Raw genomic sequence first — 22,171 nt, 5'->3', positions numbered from 1 at the left:
TTTGACTTGCAGAATGCTCTGCAGTGTCACTTTTTGGTTTTAATTTTCAAAATATTAGAGAAGTGATTCCTAATTCAGGGTCAAGAGACAATGTCTATATTTTTCTTTCGGTCCAGTGGACTATTGAAATGAATTATTTGAAGTTTGCTTTTTTGAAGATGAATCGAAGCTCTCTGCAAGGGGACACACAGTGGACAGTCAGACCTCCTCTTCCTTCTCATCTTCCTCCTCCAGGCCCCCTGCTCAGAGAACCCTGTTACTAGTTATTTACGTATATTACAGGCATATTTTCTGCATATATGGGGTGCGTGTGTGTGTGTATAGCTCCTTTTAAAAATGCAAACTGGGTTTGTTTTTTTTTTAAACCATTTACTTTAATTGAAAAAAGAGACACCGTTTTCATTTCAGGAAGTGGAAGGAATGATGTACTAATAGGCTAAGGCTTTAGTTCCTGAAAGGCCAGGAATCACTGCGGGGGAAGGTCAGTGTGTCGTCCCCGCGCCCTTGCCAGTGTGCCCTCCGCGGGGCGAGGGAGACGGGGCAGAGCCTCCTCTGTGCTCAGAGCGCCCCTCGGCCGGGCTCCGAGCACTTCCTCCTTAGTGGGCTGTGACAGTTGTTCGTGCCCCTTGAGTCATGCTGACCGGCCTTCTCTCTGAGCGTTGCCCTCAAAGATGAGCACAGACCAAGGTCCGGAGAGGTGCTTGTGGGCCCTGCTTCTTTGCCTTCCTCATCCATCTGATTGAGGAGAAGAAAAGAAAACGAATGCCACACAGTGTACAGGCCCACAGAGAAAGCCGTTGTTCAACTTTTTTATGTTTCTCAGTTCAGTTTTTTTGCTGATTATAAAAATTACATTTGTTGTACAAAATTTGGACAAAATAGAGAAATGTGAAGAAGAAAATAAAATGACTCATAAACCCACCTGGAGGGCTGCATCATACTTTTGGTTGTATAGCCTTCTAAGCTCTTTTTCTTAAACACACGTGTGCACGTTTAAAGCAAAATTGGAATATCCTATGTCTGATTTTGTATTCTAATTGTACAATGTAATCCTAAAATTATCTTTTGCATGTTGGTTTAATCCCTAATATTTTTTCCTAGGGTTAAATATTCTGTGAAAAAATAGTAACTACATAATAGCCCATCATGTGGGTATAACATTACTCACTTATTTGCCTGTTGTTGGACTTGTGGGTTGTTTTAATATATTTAATGCTGTGATGAAGCTGATACTTATTTAACACTGGTTGAATTCATTTTAGAAAATGTTATATGTAAGGCATGGATTATAAAAATTGTGAATAGTTTGTGTTAGAATTCATATTCTTAGGAGTTTTGAAGTTGATCTTTATTATTTTAATAATTTGTACATACCTTTTATCTGGATCTTAAAATATTTTATAAATGGCTCGGACTCTTCAGAAAGGCCACACCTACTCTTACTTGTAGAAGTAGGTACATCAGAAGAAGGCACACGAGGAATTCAGTGACTTGTTCTTGCAACTTAACTGGCGACTGTATCTGTGCTTACGACCGTTAGAACTGAGGCCCCCGAAACGTGGAGTCACTCCTGTCCCTCTATCTCAGGGGCACCTGGCACAGAAGCCACTGCTTCACGGGGGTCGCGGGGTGTTTCTCCTCTACCTGATGAGACTGGGTGGGGCTTCTCTCTTTGACTGTCAGCTCTGTAGAGCAGCCGGAGGCTCCGAGCCGGGCTTCCGTGACGCCATGCCCGCAGGGAGACACCAGCGGACAGCCAGACCGCCTCTTCCTCTCATCCTCCTCCTCCAGGCCCCCTGCTCAGAGAACCCTGTTACTAGTCAGTTACGTATATTTCAGGCATATTTTCCGCATATGTCGGGGGTGTGTGTGTGTATAGCTCCTTTTAAAAGGTGTGGGCCCTCGGGCCGAGCTGCGGGCCGCCGGCAAAGGGCTGTAGCTCCCTTCCTGGCGCTGGCAGGGGGCGGCCCAGCGAGAGGATCCCAGCTCCTCCCAGCGTGGTCTCACACGGCAGAGCATTTGGGTGAACTGGCCAGAATCACTCCTACCAAGTGCCGCTCTTTGTACAGTAAACCGGACTGTTTATTGAGTACCTAACTACCGGTCCCAAGCAGGGCTGTGAGCTGGACTTACTCTGTTTCATGAATTCTGTGCTGTAAACCCCGTTTGCCCCATATTATGGATGAAGGAACTGAGGATGAAGCGTGTTACCCGACGTGTCCACGGCCACTCAGCCCACAGACGTGGAGCCGGATTGAGTCCAGGTGGTTGGGGTCCATGTCCTGCCTGCTAACCAAATACGGGTGGATTTATAGTTGTTTTAATGATTTTATAGATAAACTTCTTCCTTTTGGTTAGAGGAAGAAGAAAGTGATTGATCCATTGTTCTGACAAACGGCAGTACTTTTTGGAAATGAGCCATTTTATTTGGTTTTTCTCTTTACGTTCCTGACGAAGACATCATTTTGGTGGCTTACGGGGCATCTCCGGTTCTACTACCGGAATTGTGCCTGCAGTCGTTTGAAAAGACCTCCAGGCCCGAGCTGTGCACAGAGTGGGGGCTCAGTAAATGCAGTGACGTGGGCGGGGCGGGGCGGGAGACTGACCTAGCGTCCAGGGAGCCCTTCTCTCCTGGAGTCGCTCACACGCCGTCTGTCTCCTCTTCTTCCTAGGCAGAAGGGTATGTCATTGGGAGCTGCATCAAACACATCCCTATCGCAGGGAGAGATATTACGTATTTCATGCAACAGCTGCTGAGGGAGCGGGAGGTGGGGATTCCTCCGGAGCAGTCACTGGAGACTGCCAAAGCCATCAAGGTAAAAGCAGAAGCAAACGGCCGGCTTGCGGGTGAGAGAGGAACGGTGTTTGGGTGCTTCCCTTGCTGCTGAGACCCCCCCGCCCTCACCCTCCTTCCTCCCCACTCCCCACGCTTGTGGAGCTTCCAGCTATACTTGAGAGCAGCCTGATCGAGGCTGGGCGCTGGGGTTGAGCGCCCTACACAGTACGGCATCGTTTCATTGGCGCCTGATAGGTGGAACCTTGAGTTGGCTGGATGTGCCTCCCACGCCTCCCTCCACGTTCATTTCCAGAGTAAGGGACAGGCAGCAGCAGCGGCCGTGAGGAACCCTGAGAGGTCAGCCAGTACCCAAACTGGTTTCCAGTAGCTGTAGTCTGTGCTTCTGTGCCCTGTGAACTACACTTCAGAGCAGTGCTGTTCTAGGGTGGAAGCATAAAACAGAATCCACCTGTAGTTTCCAGACGGTAATTACCATGCTGGAAAAGTTACAGGAGGTTTTAAAATTAAATCAATAAGAGTTAGAAGGAAAATGGCTCATTGGTCCCTTTTTAAAATGCCCGCTTGACCTGATCCATCAGTCTGGTCTTTGTATGACTCTGTGTGTAGCAGTTGACAGACCCTGATTAAAGGAGCTTTCTTTTCAGATTGCAAAATCAGGACAAATTATTGTGTTTTTTTTTAAGCCAAAATGCAAGAGATTCTTAGTAATACAAGTGTGATCTTCATATAGATGAAGAGCAAGGGTTTTGTTTGTTTCTGGAGAAGAATTGAAACGTGGGGATGACACACGGCCTTGAGCATACACTTAGCTTCTGAGCCGCAGGGGAGTTTAGCCTGTTCTCCCGCGCCCCCATCGCTGCTCCCTGAATTCCTCGCACTAAGCACCCAGGACCGGGCTGGATAAAAGGAAAGGAAGCATGGGGCGGGGGCGGGACTCCCGCGTTTCACCCGCCACTCTTGGTGAACACAGGTGTTCTGAGCCCGGGCGCACTGGCAGTGGTCAGGGCTCCTGTGAGGAGGGGCCCGTTGCCCCGTGTGCCCAGGACGGGAGCACCGCGAATGCCCAGCCAAGGCACCAGGGCCTGTCCTTTCCTTCTGGTGGGAAGGTTGTAGAAGCAACATAAGACTTTCTTTTTAGAATAAAATATTTCCCCAACTTTCCCTCTTCCTCTCCTTGCCTTTCTTCAAGGAAGGAGATTTGGGTCTCTGATCCAGGTTCCCTCACCACCCCCTCTTTCACAAATGGGACCCGGCCCTCGGGGTGGACGTGGGGTGAGCAGAGCCCTGAGTGTGATGATCGGGAGGCATTTCCTCTACTTGCTGGCTCTCTGGGGTCCGGCTCTGACCCTGACCCCGGAGCTGGCCCGTTCAGGCCCCGACAGTGCGCCGCTCGGCAGTGGAGGTCAGGAGTGGAAGACACTCCTCGTGTTCCCTCCACGTGAGCTGCACCGACCCTGCTGTTCGTTCTCGCCTCACTTCTCTCCCTGACGGAGGAGATCCTGGAAAGGGCGGTTAGAGCCCCTGCACCTTGTTACTCCCGGGGTCGCTGGTGGGCCTGAGGCTGGTGGGCTCTGGCACACACCGTCCTTGCAGCGGGCGTCCAGAACTTAGGGCCGACAGGGCTGCGCTCCATCCCACTTCACCGAATCAGTTAAGCCAGTTGAGGTGCCCTAAGAAATTGACCAGGCCTCTTAAGGCAATGTAATGATTCTGTCTCCAGTCTCTAGATTTAAAGTCATAGGGACTGACTCGCTCTGTTGTCAACAGGCAGGGTTGTGTAGCTTATAATTCGACAAAGTATATCAAGGATGGTATTAGGATCTGTTTCAGGGATTCTCAGAAACTTTAAACTTGATATCATGAAAAGACCTTCAGAGGTCCTTCTAAAATGTGTAATGAGCACCAGTTGTGTGCCTGGTGTTGAACAAAGCCCACCTTGCCCACAGGCAGCTTACTTTCAGAATCTGCCACCCAAGTGCCACCTGCCGCTTTGCTGAGGTTAGCTCTCAGAACAGATGATCGACCCAGAGATCCCCAGTCGAGCATCACCAGATGCTGAGGAGACACTTTCCACCCGTCAGGCTGGTCCGGTGCTGGGGTGGAAACATGAGTGGGTTCTCGTGTACGGGCGTACGGCAGCTCCGTCCCGCCTAAGTGGGCCTTTTCTTTTGTCCGTGGTACCTGCCGCCTTCTAGCGTGCTGTGTCATTTACTTACATATCACGCTGTCACTTTACTCTCTTGACTCTCAGAGCGTATGCTCCAGTGGGCAGGGGTCTGTGTGTGTTTTGTTCACTTGTGCATCCCGTGTGCCTAGGCGCTCAGGGAATGCTGTCGTGGAGCCGATGACCGTGCTGTGTCGGGCTGCACAGCAGGTTCACGGCCCACCGGTGGGCCGTGGTGGGCATGGGGGTGAGATCCACCGCATTCACCGTGGGGAGTGCGGTCTGCTGGTGCAGGGTGGATGGCGGTGTGTGCCCAGCCAGGCGCTGTGTGGAGAGGGATACCTTTAGACATCACTTCAGACGATACGCAGCAAAATTTGATAGGGTAGGGCTGAGGTTCATAGCCAAGCGGCAAAGCAAGCAGATTTACAGGTCCAGAGCGTAGTCATGAAAAGTCTATGAGGCTTGGCCACGCGTCCACACTGGAGTTGCGTGTGGGCGGGACTCATTTCAAGGTGTTTGATGCTGCGGGTTACTGGGTACTTGTCAGAGGGCAGACTCTGGTGACATCTCTGTGTGTGTGTCTGCAGGAGAAGTACTGTTACATTTGCCCTGACATCGTCAAGGAATTTGCCAAGTATGATGTGGATCCTCAGAAGTGGATCAGACAGTACACGGGGATCAATGCAGTCAACCAGAAGAAGTTCATTATAGACGTTGGCTACGAGAGGTTCCTGGGCCCTGAGATTTTCTTTCACCCGGAGGTACGATGTTCGCTTTTTGAGTGTGAGGTAGGGCACGTGTGGAGCGATACTGCCACCTCGTGTGTGTACGGAGCGTCCCCAGTGGGGTTTCCTGAGCGGCTCTCAGGCCGCCTGTCGTGAGGACACTGGGGTACACGCTGCACCCGCTGCAGCTCTTGCAGCCCCTGTGCAGGTTGCCTGCTTGACTGATGCCCCCCTTTAGACTTGGTTCTCCGTTAGAGATAATGAGTGATTAGGGAGAAGCTTTAAGAGCAATAGAAGATAATGGAAATGAAATTAATCCATAGTAATAGGAAAACTAGTTAATCCCGGGGACCGAATGCAGTCTGCCTTTGTATGCCTTTACATGTAACATGTAACCTTTCCATCCTTGGTGATGGTCCATCCTAGTTGCAGTTTTTAACCCCAGGCAGTTGGTCCTGCTGTGTTCCCTGTTGCAAGTTAGTTAAAGCTTCTCCCTGAGGACTAACCTTTCCATTAGTTAGATGGGCTTTAGGAATTACAGATATCATCATTTTAACTATAGTCACAAAGAATTATTATTACTTTTGCAGAAGCAGTCATCAAGAGGCAACATTTTAAGGTTTAAATAAAGTGGATTTTATTTGTATTTTGGTATATTTTTCTGCCTAATTCAGCTTACATTTGATAGGTAGGTTGCAAACTGCTGCCTGTTTTTAGATGTGTATGACCATTTTGTATAGGGAAGTGGCACACAATGTATGCCTTACTATAATCTAATAATCACGCCTTTGATATTATTGATTTAAAATAGACATAAAACCGAAAATGTCCAGTGAACAGCTGGTGAGCAACTGGATGTTACCTTCTTCCCCTTGAGTACGTTAAAGATTTCCTTGATTTTTAAAGTGTATTTAAAATTTTTTTAAGTTGAATTATTTATACTTTAACTTACGGAATTGAATCCAAGACTGTTTACTCAGTGACATGATTGCTACCATACTGACTGTTTCATTTAAAAGCCACCCTGAACCCTCCCCAGGCTTCTAGCTCAGGTTTACAGTGTGATCTTTCATTGCCTGTGTTTTTTTCTTATATCATGGCTAGTTTTTTCATGACGTTAACATTCATAAGTGATATACTTATTCTATACTCGCGGCATTTCCATTACGTCACATACGTCATGCACATGCGTTTCACACTCTGACAGCAGGATTCACCGTGTGTCCTAACACAGAGCTGGTCTGTTTTTGCTACTCTTTGATGTTTTCCCCTTGCTGACCCCACACATGTCATCTCCTGAGGGCACGTGTCACCATCACCCCATGCACAGTCACTTGGGTTCTTCTGACATATGAACATTTGACGTAGTCATTCCAGTGTGATGGTTTTAAAGGTATAGTACATTCTGTATTTGTGAAAGTTACTTTTTAAAAAAGTTATTGAGAGAAATGTGTAATGTTTCTTTTATATTTATATGAAATTCAGTTTGCCAACCCAGACTTTATGGAGTCCATCTCGGACGTTGTTGATGAAGTCATACAGAACTGCCCCATCGATGTCCGTCGTCCGCTGTATAAGGTATAAGCTGCCTGGGTAAGGTGCTCGGGTTCATTCCACAGTTAAAGGCCCAGCATTCTTGGAATAATAGGTTCTTAACGTCAGTATGCAGATGTTCCTGCTTCACTCCTGTCTCACAGGATTTGTTAAAGGCCAGCATACTGGCGAAATATTTTTCTTGGAGTGGAGATGACTTAAATGTTTGGAAATAGGACTCAGCTCACCAGAAGTGTTTAAGTATTCTCATGGCTTTATTCTTACCTGGCCAGCTGTATTTTAAACTGGACAATTTTAACCCTACGTATTGATGGAAAGATGAAGGGTATCCTTCCCCTCATGGTTTCCATGGATTCACGGGTCTTGCTTCATGCGTATTTAGGTTTGTGCCAAATGTGCTGTTGCCAGGAAGAGGTCAGAGCCTGAAATGAAGCAGTCAGGTAGAAAATACTCATGTAATTTTCAGCCCTCAGCCTCTGCCCCGTCTTACCTTCTCAGCCCAGGGAGCTGAGTTTAAAGAGGAGCATACCAGGCTCGGGAGTGAGGGCTTAATAAATTTTGTTTCATCTACACAATGGGATACTACGTAGTCTTTAAAAAGAATGCGGTGAATCAGTGTAAATTCAAATGAAAAGATGTCTGTAGTGTACATTGTTAAGTGAAAAAGCAAGTTGTAAAGTTTACACATAGTATTATTTTATTTAAAAATATAGTTTGCATATATATATGAAAAGGTTTTGAATGAATGCTAAACTCTTAAAGAAAATATCTTTGGGGGTGGAAGATGCATAACTTTTACCTTCTACTTCTTGTGTTTTAAGATTGAAATTTTATAGTTAACAAATGTTATTTTTGTTATTGGAAAACATTTTCCTATGTAGACAACTTTTTATGAGTGAAAACAAATTATAATTCTATTTTTATTGTTACATGTCCTTAATTAGACAGCTCTCTCCTCCAACAAAATGTGCAAGAAAGGGAAACTAGAGACAGGTGGGAGTATTAGTAAGTTTAGTAAAATACATGCCTTGTTCTCCCTGCTTCTTAAATCTCACGTAACATCAGCTGTGTGTTCTTGCCCATGAAAGCAAGGGACAGGTGTGCACTCTTTAGTCTTTATCTCATCCTAACAGAAAGGAAACTTCTGCCAGCGATTACAGATTGTTCACTTTCAGTACATTTACAGGAAGTAGAGATGGCCTTGTAACCTGAGTTCCTTGTTTAATAGATGATGGCCCTGAGCCCCCGAGATGGGGAAAGGAGGCAAAACTAGAGGGACCTGGGTCAAATGGAGCAAACTGGTCTTGGACTTCTAAAAAAAATTATTGAGGTATAGTTGATGTACAATATTATGTAAGTTTTAGGTGTACAACATAATGATTTGCAATTTTTAAAGGCTATATTCCATTCCTAGTTGTTATAAAATATTGGCTATATTCCCTGTTTTTGTACAGTATATCCTTGTAGCCTGTTTATTTTATACATAGTAGTTTGTACCTCTTAATCCCCTACTCCTGTCTTGCCCCTCCCCCCTTCCCTCTCTCCACTGGTAACCATTAGTTTGTTCTGTATATCTGTGAGTCTGCTTTTTTTTTATGTTCACTAGTTTGTTTTCTTTTTTAGATTCCACATATAAGTGAGCTCATATAATATTTGTCTTTCTCTGTCTGATTTGTTTCACTTAGCATAATACCCTCCAAGTCCATCCGTGTTGCTGCAATTGGCAACATTTCATTCTTATTTATGGCTGAGTAATATTCCCTTGTGTGTATGTATGTGTGTGTGTGTGTGTATATATATATATATATATACACCACATCTTCTTTATCTATTCATCTGTTGATGGATGCTTAGGTTGCTTCCATATCTTGGCAATTGTAAGTAATGCTGCTATGAACATAGGGGTGCATGTATCTTTTTGAGTTAAGTGTTTTCATTTTCTTTGGATAAATACCCAGAAGTGGAATTGCTAGATCATAAGGTAGTTCTATTTTTAGCTTTTCGAGAAACCTCCATACTGTTCTCCACAGTGGCTGCACCAATTTACATTCCCACCAACAGTGCACAAGGGTTCCCTTTTCTCCACACCCTCTCCAACATTTGTTTTTGTGGTATTTTTGGTGATAGCCATTCTGACAGGTGTGAGGTGACAGCTCATTGTGGTTTTAATTTGCATTTCTCTGATGATTAATGGTGTTGAGCAACTTTTCATGTGCCTTTTGGCCATCTGTATGTCTTCTTTGGAAAAACGTCTGTTCAGATCCTCTGCCCATTTTTTGATTGGGTCGTTTGTTTCTTCTCATGTTGAGTTGTATGAGCTGTTTATATATTTTGGATATTAACCCCTTATCAGTCGTATCATTTGCAAATATTTTCTCCCATTCAGTAGGTTGTCTTTTCGTTTTATTGATGGTTTCCTTTGCTGTGCAAACGTTTTAAGTTTAATTAGGTCCCATTTGTTTATTTTTGCTTTTATTTTCTTTGCTTTAGGAGACAGATCCAAAAAATATTGCTATGATTTATGTCAAAGAGTGCTCTGCCTATGTTTTCTTCTAGGAGTTTTATGGCCTCTGGTCTTACATTTAGGTCTTTAATCCATTCTGAGTTGATTTTTGTACATGGGGTTAGAGAGTGTTCTAATTTCATTCTTTTATATGTAGCTGTCCAGCAGACAGTTGAGTTTTGAGAGGGGTTAAGCGCCGGGTAGGATCGCTTAGCTAAGTGGCAGGGTTGGATTTTGAGTTCACTTGCCACACCTTTGAAAGCTCGTGCTTTTTCCACCACGTCACACTGAAGATTATGGTAAATGTGGAAGGAAGACGATTCCGCAAAGAGGGAAACCCTGTCCCGACCGCTTCACCCCCAGGAAAAGTCATTTCTTCCCCAAGGCGTTCGAGGGCTTTCTGCTTGGCCCTGGTCACCTGGCCCTGCCCTGCCAGCCGCGTGAGTGCTTCTGTGTGGGACCTTGGCTGAGTTACGGCAGCCTTGCGAGTGGTTTAGGATCTCAGTAGGCTTGGTGGGGGGCTGACGGGGTGGGCCGTGTGTTTCTCCTTTGTCGGGCTCTGTACCCCGGTGTGCCCGCAGCACACGTTCACTTGTGTGTTTACGGCCTGTCTCCTGCGGTGCAGCTGGCAGGCACCTGGCTCCCGCCCGTGGCCCGTCGCTGCCACGTGGCCCGGCCGCACTGCCAGCCCTGGGCGTGGGGAGGGTGAGGACTGTCTGCTGGCACCTCTGCCACGGCCACCACGAAAGGGACTTGTTTCCAAAACAAAGGGTTTGATGAGTGAATGCAAGTGTAATATCGAAGCCTAAAAATGCCCTTTCCTGCGTGTTTGCCTGCCAGGTAATGGCTGTCGTCATGCTTTTCCCCTGGTGGTTTTAGACCAGGGGTTGGCCAGCTCTTTCTGCAAAGGGCCAGATGATAAGTATTTTCAGCTTTGTGGGCCGTTCGGTCTGTGTTGCTGCCAGAGAACACGCGAGTGACCAGGAGGGGCTGTGTTCCCAAGAACTTTGTGTATGAAAACAGGCGTTGGGGACGTAGGCGGGAAGCGCGATTCTCACACTTTCCGGCTCAGGCCTCACACACTCATTCACTGACTGCAGCCAGGGCTGCTGTTGGGAAAGGCTCCCCTCACCCCAGGGCCCTGTGGCCCCCGCCGGCCACTGCTCTGCCCCCTCGTTTCCAGAGGCTGTCACCCCGTGTTCCGGGCTCCCGGGGCGGCATCCCGGGCGGGCGGCCTTGTTCTTCGGATTCACTCTGTACTTTTGGTCCCGCTTTCCTCCCCCTCCTCTGCCTCCTCCTCCAGAGTTTAGCCGCGAGCTTGCCATGGAAAGAACCTTCCACTGCGACATCTGTGTTCATGAAATGCACAGATGTACAGTTTGTGGGATTTTGAAAGTAATTAGAGACACACTACATACAAGTGCTTCTGCAGAACACGTGGGCGTCTTGCTCTGGAGAGTTGTGTTCACGTGTCTTTAGGTAGCATGTCTTTCCAGTCTTACCGTTACTCTGTCATTCCCTCCTCTGTTACCGATGTTTCTTCCTACCTGCTGGGCCCCCTCTTGTCAGTGTCTCAGACACCTGCCATGGGACTTAAAAAAGTACTCAGTAGCCACTAAAGAAGTAGGAAGCAGGTTCGTACCCAAAGAAACTCATGATTGCCGAGGGGAAGCAGCCCGTCTGCTGAGCCCTGCTGGATTCCGTGCCCGGGCAAGGTGCCCCTCCAGGAGGCTGGTTTCCTGACTTCAGCCTCCGTGCACTGTCCCCGCAGTGCCCACAGGCTCAGACGGGCGGCTGAGGGGGCCGAACCAGCCAGAGGGGAGCCCACAGGCCCCGCAGGAAGGGTTCTGAGGCTGCTGCTTGGTGCCCTGAGGTCTGCTGCTCGGCGTCAGAGGAAGGTGTCTCCCCTTTGCCTCACCTGCTCCCAGAGGCGCCGTCTGGACCAGCCGGGCCTGGACCTCTTATGTTTCCCAGGCTCAGTCTCGGGAACTGTAGGTGGAGTTTCTTATGGTGAAGCGAGCAGGAGGAAACACCCGAGACCTTCTTGGTCCTTGAGTTAACACCTTCCTCAGGCTAGTACACAAGAAAAAGAAGTCAGTGGAGAATAAAATGTGGCTTTGAAAATTTAGAATCTTCAAAAACATAAAACAGGGGCTTCCCTGGTGGCGCAGTGGTTGAGAATCTGCCTGCCAATGCAGGGGACACGGGTTCGAGCCCTGGTCTGGGAAGATCCCACATGCCGCAGAGCGACTAAGCCCGTGAGCCACAATTGCTGAGCCTGCGCGTCTGGAGCCTGTGCTCCGCAACGGGAGAGGCCACGATAGTGAGAGGCCCGCGCACCGCGATGAAGAGTGGTCCCCACTTGCCGCAACTAGAGAAAGCCCTCACACAGAAACGAAGACCCAACACAGCCATAAATAAATAAATAAATAAATAAATAAATAAATAAAATTAAAAAAAAAAAAAGCCATAATCTAAGTAATACATATAAAAAAAAAACATAAAACAGGTTTTTGTGGACAAAAGGAGTTATAATCTAATTTTTATTTCAGTCTGGCCTGTAGATCAGAAGGGTATTCCCATGCCCCCTTTTTCTGGTCAGTCTCTCAGTATGATGGAGGTCGGGTCTGGAGGGGACTCGTGTGTGAGAGCCAAGTCTTGGAGGCCTGTGACTTCCTTACGAAGCCAAGTCATTGCCAGCAGCAGGTGCTGCTTGAAACAAGACGTTTTCGGCCCTGGCTGTCCGTGGGCGTCACCCCAGGAGCATTAAAATATACTGATGTTTGGGTCCCACCCCCAGAGATTCTGATGTAATTGTTCTGGGCATCCGGATTTTAAAAGCTTCCCAGATGATTTTAATGTGCAGCTAAATTGAGAACCACTGTTAGCAACTAGTTCACTCTGGGGTTAGTCAGCGTTTAGTAGCTTTCATGCTTTACTCGAGGGCAAAGCCAATTTTGAGTTGCTTTGTAACACAGCTGGGTCTCTACTAAATACAAGACACTATTGTTGTTAACTTGGAGGATTTAAGTATGTATAAGAGATGGATCTTGTCTTCAAGAGCTTATAAAAAAGCTAAAAATAATACCGAAATAATTCTCACAGGAACCGTCACCACAAGCTAAATGTCGTTAATTGAGGTGTCATGGAAATTTAATGAGAGGGGCTCAAGGAAGCCTTGGAGAAGGTGGCATGGAGCTGGTCTGAGGGCTCGGCCTGCAGAGATGAGGTGGGGATGCAAGCCAGGGGGAGGGCACTTGGCATAGGTGGGCGCGCAGGCGCAGGGCAGAGGCTGCAGAACTCTGCTCCGGGCGGAGCCCAGAGTGGTACTGAAGGTGGTGGGGAGCAAGTCCAGGAGGGAGAGCGGGGCTGGCAATTAAATATTTTTAGACCTGCTTTGGCAGCGGGCTGGGAGTTGTTAAAAATTCTCATTCATTGTGTTTGTCAAGCAGACGTGACTGCATCTTGATATGGTTCAAGGAATGATTTTTCTGGAACAGATTGCTTGAACTGGGTTATATATAAGTATGTTAATACCTTTTAAATCAGAGAAGCTATTGCAAAGTGAGTTATATGTGTATTTTTATTCTTAATGGTGAACGAGTTGAAATATCTTTAATACTTGAGAGAGTGAAATACACATTTTAAGACGTTATTGGTTTGTTCACCCCTTTTCGCAGTAGGCCTTCTATTAGGTGAGATCCCAAGTGCAGCCTGATGTGTGAGCGGATGAGCGGGTGGGGTGGTGGACGGAGCAGGCTGAGGGCTTGCTGGTCCAGCCCCGGCGCCGCGCTCACCCCCATAGCTGATGCTTCCGGCCCACGTGTCCAGAAATGGCAGGATCCGTGTGTCGCTGGGGAGGGAAGAGTGATGTCACAGCTGAGCACTGACCTGCCAGGTGGAGAGGAACTTTCAGAGGCTTACTGTTATGAGAGAGTGAGGAGGGGCCGACGGTGACTGTTTTGACACCGTTTTGACAATGTTGAGCAAATGTGCACTGAGCCTCCAAGGAGGGCCCGGCCTCACGTGGGCACCGGGACAGACCCTGACGGGAGTGTGTCGGGCTTGAGGCCAACTCCTTTTGCTCAGGCAGCGCCTCATTCTTGCTCCCGGGGCCTCTAGCTCCTTGGAAGAGGCCCCATCCGCGTTAGGGAGGGCGCTCTTTTCTTAACGTTGACCGCATCTGCAAAGTACCTTCACAGCGACACCGAGGTTGCCGTGTGGGTCAGTCATGGGGTGCTGGCTCCAGACCAAGCTGACACGCAAAGTTAACCATCCAAGAAGCCAGGAAGGAGCAGTCGAAGAAAGAAGAGAAAGAACACTCTGGGAGTCAAGGGGAGACAGCTGTCATCAGCCGTGTCAGGTGACGCCGAGAGGTCACCCAGGACGAGGGTCGAGGTGGCCCCTGGTTCTCGGTGAGGATGCGGGCAGAGGCCAGGTTCCAGCAGCTGAGGGGAGAAGAGGAGTCACCGGGGGAGGAGACATGCAGGTAATTCTCGGAAGACATTTGTCATCGGTTGTTAAATCTCCTATGGTCAGGCAGCCGTTTTGAGCCGGCTTAGAGTTGGATTTCCTCTAGGACAGGACGAGGCATCGTATGGCCCACCTTTGAGAAGTAGGTTTGTTCAAACTTTGCTGGGATAGCAGTCTTTGGGTTCCATCTGAGAGTAAAAAAGCTCTTGTGCCGGGACTTCCCTAGCGGTCCAGTGCTTAAGAATCCGTTTTGCGATGCAGGGGACGCCGGTTTGATCCCTGGTTGGGGACTAAGGTCCTGCATGCCACGGGGCAACTAAGCCCTCGCGCCGCAACTACTGAGCCCACGTGCCACAACTAGAGAGCCTGCGTGCCACAACTAAGACCTAACGTGGCCAAAAATAAAAATATTTTTTAAAAAGTTTTGAGAACTGCTGTAACAGAATAAGTTGCATGCTCCCTAAAAAGCTGTGAATTTTTTTATTTTAAAGAAAGCTCTCGTCCCTAAAGAGGGACAAGCCTTTCAAAATTTCCACATAGGGGAAATAGACCCTGCCGGGAGAGTTGTCATCTTAACCTGTAGCGAGCGGTGGGGGTGGAGACTTCGCTGTGAGCATCTTACTTTGTGCCTCTGGTTAGCGGAAGAATAGCACGGTGGGTAGGGGCACTGCGTGTCTGTCAGACGGGATTAAGAGTAAGAATAGAGTCTCCAGCACAAAATATACTTAGCGTTACAGGAATGGGAGTTTTTGTTATTTTTAATACTATGTAAGGTACTGAACGAGCTTACTATTAACATAGACTTTGTCTTTCTGGCTTAAACGTCAGGTGACTAACAGGCTGTGTGTAGTGTTCACGATGATGTGTGCTGGGATGTTCTCCACTAGCATGAAGACAGGGCCTTTGCTTTTGTAGAGGTAGTTTACGACTGAGGCTTTTATTTGACATCACGGGATAAACAGTTGCGCAGCAGAGTGAGCTGCAGTCTGTAGAAGAACCCAGTCTGCACGGTGGTCTGGGTAAGCAGATAGCACAGCCGCACTGAGTGAGGAGGTGCTGTGCAGATTGGGCTCCGCGGCCTTTCAGCAGGTCGGCGGACAGCACCGTAAAACACGATCTTAGTGCAGGAAACGTGGACTCTACAGGTGAGCGAGGATTATCGTTTCTGGCTTAAAATGCATTTAGAAAATTTGAGAAGTGCCAAAGTCTTTAAGAAAGAAAACAGTAACCACTGACTTTATAAAAACGACTGAACTTTTCCCAAAGTGGTTGTATCATTAATACTTCCACCAGCGATGTGCAAGAGTTTCATTTGTTTGTATTTTAACCTAAACTTAGTGTGTAATGGATTTAGTTTGTATGATCCTGATTACAACTGCTGTTGCCTATCTCTTCATGTACTTACCGGTCATTTGTGTATCTTCTTTTGTGAAATGTCTGTTTGAATCTTTTGCCCATTTTTTAATTGGCTTGTTTATATTATTATTGAGTTGTAGGAGTTCTTTTTATATTCTGGATATAAGTCCTTTGTTAAATGTATGTATTGCAAATACTTTTTCTTAGTCTGTGGTTTGTCTTTTCATTTTCTTAGTGGTATCTTTTGAAGAACAGAAGTTTTCATTTTATAAAGTTCAGTTGGTCAGTTTTTATTTTTTATGGTTCACGCTTTTTATGTCCGATCAAATACATCTTTGCCTACATCATAGTCATGAAGACTTTAAGAAAATATTTTCTCCTAGAAGCTCTGTAAGTTTTAGCCCTTGCATTTAAATCTGTGATCCATATTGAGTTAAATTGTGTGTGTGAAGTAAGGTAAGTAAGCAAATGTTCATTTCTCCTCTGTGGATATTAATTATTCAGCATCATTTGTTGCAAAGACTATTCTTTTCCTGTTGAAGTATCTTGGCTGCTTTGTCTAAAATCATCTGACCACGTATACATAGCGTATACACAGCACCGTTTGTATTGTGTGAATGAATGATAAAATGAATCTTATATGTTACGCCTTTGAAAGCAACTCAAGATCTTGCAATGCTTCTGATCTTAACGAACATTCGTTTTCATACCCTGGTGAGTTAATTTTTAAATTAAAAAATCCATTACAGAGATATGAGAAGTAATTGCAGTAACTGACCCGAGACTGTATCCTGGACTGGAGAGAAAAATGCTAGAAAGAATGCCAATAGTGCAAGTGACAGAATTGGAAGAGCAGTGATGGATTTAGATAAAGTTTTTTTATCGATATAATTTATGAAGTTGAGAATTGAACTGTGAGGCTTATTCTAAGATATGATGCCCAGAATATCAAGAATGCTTTTAAATTGTGATTCTCAGTAGCAAACAGATACGCAGTTTCTGTGAAGGTGCTAGCAGGTGAAGAGACCTGTCTCTTCAAGAAGGTGGGGATCAGAATGTCCTTGTTTTACTCTATTAAGGTTGCCATCTGACCTGTCCGGGACTTGGTCCTGGTTCTCTCAGCTCCTGGCCAGGTCGAGGAGGAGCGTCGGTGAGCAGGGGTGACCCCTGAGGGCAGCGTGGGTTGGTGGCCCCTTGACTCTGATAGGAGCCGAACCGTCTCCTGTTGTTTCTGAGCGATTTCTCCACAGGTGACCGGGTGCAGCAGTGATTATTCGTGATGTTGATCGTGGGGCAGGATGTTGTCTCAAAGATGTAGATTTGCAGTTTGTCAGGAGGAAACGGGGAGGGGTGTTGGTAGAAGACGGCCCTTTGAGAAATGGAACAGGCGGCCTGTTTTCACTTGGTTATAATTGAGGAAAAGCACCAAGAGAAAGAATTTGTGACGCAGGAAAAAAGATACAGTTTATACTTTCTTGATAGCATTAGCTCTGCTTCGGTGATTATCTTTTCACATGGATTGAAGTGTGTTATTCAAACAAGCGATTGGGCGCGTGGGGTGTGTCGTGGGCAGGTCACTAGGCCAGCGTGGGCGGGTGATTTCATGCAAGGAAACCTCTGCTTTGTGTCTTTTAGAATGTCGTTCTTTCAGGGGGCTCGACGATGTTCAGGGACTTTGGACGTCGCCTGCAGAGAGACTTAAAAAGGGTGGTGGACGCCAGACTGAGACTCAGCGAGGAGCTCAGCGGCGGCAGAATAAAGGTGAGGCCCCTCCCCAGCACAGGCCGGCGGGCGCGCCCGTCTGGGCAGCGAGGGAGAAGCGCAGGTTGCAGCCACTCTCAGCCACCGTGTGAAGTGACAGTCAGAGGTTTGTCACCTGGACTCACCCCAGGTGTGCGGTCAGGGCGGATACGGACCTCCCGAGGCAGCTGCGCAGCTTTACGCTGCCCGCTGACCCACGCACGCCAGCAGTTGCCTTTGCGTGTAAGAGGTCAGGTGTGTAGTGTAATGACCAGCATCCCAAGGAGATGGGTCAGTTCACGGTGAGGAACTGTAACGTCCTTCGGGAACATTCTCATTAAGCTCAGATGACTAACGCGAGCGGGGCGTTAACGCCGTGTTCCTCCAAGATAATAATTCTTAACTAGCTGGTGAGTTTACTCGGTTTACCCAGGCAAGCTTGGGCTTCGGTGTGGGGTGAATGGGAGCTAACCTGTGTGTCCTCACCGAGTGGGATCACACTGCTGGCAAAGTGTAATTCTTATAGTATTTTGGGGACACTTAGTGTTATTTGGAATTCTCTCTAAATGCTAAAACATCTAATTTGTTTAGTTAAAAATCAGTTGGGTTATTTGCTTGGATATTTTACTTTTTAAAATGCCTTTAGATAGAGGTAACCTGCCCTTGACTTGTGTGCTTTGTTCTCTGCACCACCTGGGGCCGGGCCGGGGCCGGGGGAGGGGGCCGGGGCCGGGTGCCAGGCGGGTTTGGCAGCAGGAGCGGCTGAGAACCTTCCTTTCAGGGCGGAGTGCGGCTGCTCTGGCTCGCCTCTGCTCCGAGGCGCTTGAACCTGCGGGCAGGGCCTGCGGGACGGGAGGAGGCTCTCAGAGTGCAGCCGAGTCCGGTAGGTGGAAGGCGTCAGGGTGCGGGTGTCTGCACCGGTGAGTCAGCGCACATCACTTCCCCTTCCAGCCCAAGCCCGTGGAGGTCCAGGTGATAACGCATCATATGCAGCGCTATGCGGTGTGGTTCGGAGGCTCGATGCTGGCCTCAACTGTAAGTCCTTTTCTAGACTGTGCTGTCTTCTCATCTCTGTGTTCTCCGCTGAGTTTGAATAAATGCTGTCTTTTGGAGGTTAAATTATGCGTGTTCTAATTGTGTGTGGCTCTGAACAGCCGCACGTTTAATTCTGAGAAGAAATAACTTTAATGACCATTTAAACTGCACAGCTAATTCGTAAGCATCCTTGCCAATTAGGGGTTACAGATAATATGGATAAGAGAATCCAAAAATAACCTAAAACATCTTGCGTTAATCATTAGTTCCAGTGACTTTTCCGAGTAATTACTGCTTCCTTGCCTCAAATTTGGGACCAGCTAACGAACTGCTGATTTAGGGCGAGCACATAGTTGTTCCTAAATAGAAGCTGAATCAGTTTTGAAAAAATGAAATAAGCTTCCAGTTTGAAGAGGTCAGAATCCGTGACAGAGGTCACGGGGGGCGGATGGAGGTTCGGGGCGAGGAGAGTTTCTCACTTGCTTGGCCATGTACTTAGCTTTGTTTCTCTGCCAGAGTGTTCATGCTCCGTCTGCTGGTTGCCTCGTGCAGCCCGAGTTCTTCCAGGTCTGTCACACCAAGAAGGACTATGAGGAGTACGGCCCCACCATCTGCCGCCACAACCCCGTCTTCGGAGTCATGTCGTAGTGGCGGCTTTGACACCGCCCTTCCAGTGGCGTCGCGGCGGTGCGCAAGTGTCCTTCAGACCCGGAGGAGACCGGCTCCTGTACATAGTGCGCGTGCCGTGGTGCCCCGGGGAGCCCCGCAAAGCCACCTCCGCGCCCGGCCTCCCCCTGCCTCCCCCCCACCACCCCCGCTCTCCGCTCCACCCGAGCTTCGCGTCCACAGACCCAATTCCGGAGGAATTCAGCTGCGACTCTCAGATTTGTTACGGAAAACCCTAGAACACGGCGCACAATAGCTCCCCACCCAGGGCAGAGTATGGGGCTCTCAACCCTTTTCCTCCCAGACTATTTTTGTAAATAAAATGTTATAAACTTGAAATACAAATTGATGTTTATATTTCCTATCATTTTGTATTTTACGGTATTTGGTACAACTGGCTGATCCCGAGCATGAGTAGATGTCGATGTCATGGAGTGTTGTCATAAAACGTTTTTAATTGTGAGGCATGTTCTGATGTGTTTGTAGGCAAACAAAATAAAGCAGAGCAAACTTTTTTGGCCACATGTTTGCTAGAAAATGGTTACACTTTATTGGAGCGATGTGAAGTTTAAACACTAAGCAGTGTTGTATGAGAATTATTACAGACAACGTATCTTTTCATTTTCTTGTTTGAACTTTCTGGAACTGTTTTATAGAAGATGCCGGTTTGCTGCTGGTGAGTGTTGGATGAAATACTACCTTGCACCATTGTAATAAAAGCAGTTAGACTCTTTATAAAGATCTCCTCTTGTGCTGTAGTGGTCTTTTGGTTTTCCCCTTTGTGCCTGAACTTCTTTCAAAGAATACTGAAATTTGTTTCACGTCTATGGAGGCTTTGATGATTAACACCAAGTTTTGGGGAGGAGGTTTCCTAAAGTGATGTGGATTGCCTGTCTTGCAGTGACCACTTGGCCGTCAGAAGTGGGGTGGATAGGCCTGTGAGCGTGGGGGGCCAGGTGGAGGGACGCGCCTGGTGGTTCCCACTGCCCCTTCCTGGGAAGTCAGAATTCATGGCTTTAAGCTTTGAGTAGCTACTCTGACATCTGCTGAGTGGATTGCTGGCTTGAAAGGTAATTTGCTAAATTAGGAGATTTGGTTTTACCCCATTCTTCCTATAATACTTAGGTTACTTTTTAAACTGTTATTGTATTTCTTCTAGGTCATGAAGTATGTTTTATTCTCTGAAAATTTGCCTTTGTAAAGAAACATTTGGTTTTACTCTTTAAGGTTAAGAAGTTTGGGCTAGTAAAGGAATCCTTCCGCCCAGTGTGGTAAAATCGGTTTTCCCGGGCCGTAGGCGGTCCCTGGCACTTGCTCTTGTTGGTCAGCGACCCCAGGCCCTCCAGCTCCTCAGTGGAGAGTCTCAGGCCACTTGGTTCTTCCTTTGTCCAAACTCTGCTTTGGAGCCCCGCTGGGGTCTGCTCTGCTCAGGGCCCCGGGGCTGGCTTGCTTTCTCCTGGTCTTCCAGCCGCTGTGTCACAACTCTCCAGCTCTCGTGCAGGCGCCCCGTGCGCCCTACGTGTTGGCAGGAGTCACCTGCCCTAACGCCGCTTCCGCCGCCTTCCTCTTCTGCTGAGGAACCGTGGGACCTTCGGGGCCCCTCCTGTCTCCTGCCTCGGTGGGCATCTTCCCACTGGGGCCCTTTGCCTCCCCAGCCTCACTGTCTCTGCGCTTCTCACAGAGAATGCACCGTTTCTGCCTCTGCTTGGTCCCCCCCTTGCTTTGATTGGCCAGGTGCTTTGCTGGCAGGTGCATTTCCCCCAAACTCCTAGAGCAATGCGCTCCTGTGTGTCAGTGCCGGCCCCGGGCTTCAGAGGGGTCGTGCCCACTTCCTGTTTTAGCTGCCCCTCAAATGACCCTGTGTCAGGAGCCCAGTATCACCCACATTGGCTAAACTAGAACTAATGTAACCCGTCCTTCAACCACAGAACTTGTAAAGCTCCCGTTGCCCTTGTTTGGGACAAGATTATCTTTGAGACTGTACTTTTGTTTCTCATCTTACAGAATCTTCATCAGAGCATTTTGTTTTAACATAACATTGGTGGGACAGAGTCATACATGAGAACGTGACTGGTGTGATGAGGGGCCCTCAACTCCGGCTGGGACCCCTCCCAGACCACATGCATCAGGATGGGGGGAGTGGGAGGGAACAAGGAAGGCATTCATTTTTCACTTTCTGTTTTTAAGCGCGGTAGGTGATGCCCGTCTGTAGCTGGGGCTGAAAACCCTGGTGAGCAGAGGAAGGGCTTTTGAATCTGAAAGATCTGAATCTAAATTCTGGCTGTTCCTTATGCAGATGGTTTCTCTTCTGTTTCCTCATCTAGCTGAGAATTGCAGTGGCCCCATTGCTGTTAGTAGATTGGAGTGATCATAATTTTTTTGTTTTTTCAATAAACCTGCCAGATACTGTATGTACTGTATGTAGAAATGGCATGTGATTCTGCAATGTGCATTGGTCATTCTATAAGGAGGAAGAATGCTTAGAGTTGTTAGTAATTTTAAGAAAATCTACACATACCTCTTCTTCAGATTGAATTAGCACTAGATCATAATGTAGCAATGAGTTAAGTATTAATGGAGTTGTTGGGTAAAATCAACCTTCTGTGATGCCTTATAAATGCCTTATAACTCTCAGCGAACAGTTTTCTATAAAGAATTTCAACCAATGCACACTTTCACAAAACATTCTAAAGTTATGTCAGTAGTTTTTACAACTGTTAAACCTGTAGATACGACAAGAAGTCGCTTCACCCCATTTGACAGATGTAAACATGACTTTATGATGATAAGAATATTACAGGCACGCTTTGCTTAAGGAAGACCTGGCTAACTGGTGTGTGAGCATCTGCCAGCGCTCCCTTCCTAACGAGACGCGGTGGCCGGCTCGGGGTGGCTCTTTGCAGCCCACCTGTGGGAACCGCCTCTCAGTGTTCGCAAGGGGGGCTTCATCACTTCCTCCTGAGGGCTTCCACGTCTGCTTTTATTAATCTTCTATCCAAGACTGGATCAAAGAACATGAGGCTTATGATATTTTTCCTAAATGTGTGAGGGGTAGGGGAAGAACACAGGAGAGGGAAATTCAAGATACCAGTGGGGAGGCTTCCCTGGTGGCGCAGTGGTTACGAATCCGTCTGCCAGTGCAGGGGACACGGGTT

General features: G+C 47.5%; 1 protein-coding gene across 10 annotated transcripts in view; it reads left to right on the top strand.

The window, feature by feature from the left end:
• The window catches only part of ACTR3B (actin related protein 3B), a 62,992-nt gene extending 43,235 nt beyond the window's left edge, over nt 1-19,757 (top strand). For 7 of the 10 annotated variants that reach the window (XM_007165452.3, XM_007165446.3, XM_057549961.1 and 4 more), the window contains 6 exons: nt 2,673-2,816; nt 5,552-5,725; nt 7,175-7,267; nt 17,211-17,336; nt 18,267-18,350; nt 18,867-19,757. In XM_007165452.3, coding sequence (XP_007165514.1) covers nt 2,673-2,816; nt 5,552-5,725; nt 7,175-7,267; nt 17,211-17,336; nt 18,267-18,350; nt 18,867-18,998 — 753 coding nt within the window. In that variant the 3' untranslated portion in view covers nt 18,999-19,757. The remainder of the gene's footprint in view (nt 1-2,672; nt 2,817-5,551; nt 5,726-7,174; nt 7,268-17,210; nt 17,337-18,266; nt 18,351-18,866) is intronic. The other 3 variants (XM_007165447.3, XM_057549962.1, XM_057549964.1) reach the window with 2 other exon arrangements.
• Nucleotides 19,758-22,171: the final 2,414 nt, after the last annotated feature.

The sequence above is a fragment of the Balaenoptera acutorostrata genome, chromosome 7 (assembly GCF_949987535.1).
Source record: "Balaenoptera acutorostrata chromosome 7, mBalAcu1.1, whole genome shotgun sequence".
NCBI lineage: Eukaryota > Metazoa > Chordata > Mammalia > Artiodactyla > Balaenopteridae > Balaenoptera > Balaenoptera acutorostrata.
The sequence above is the reverse complement of the archived record's forward strand: the minus strand, read 5'-3'. Positions and strand labels throughout refer to the sequence as shown.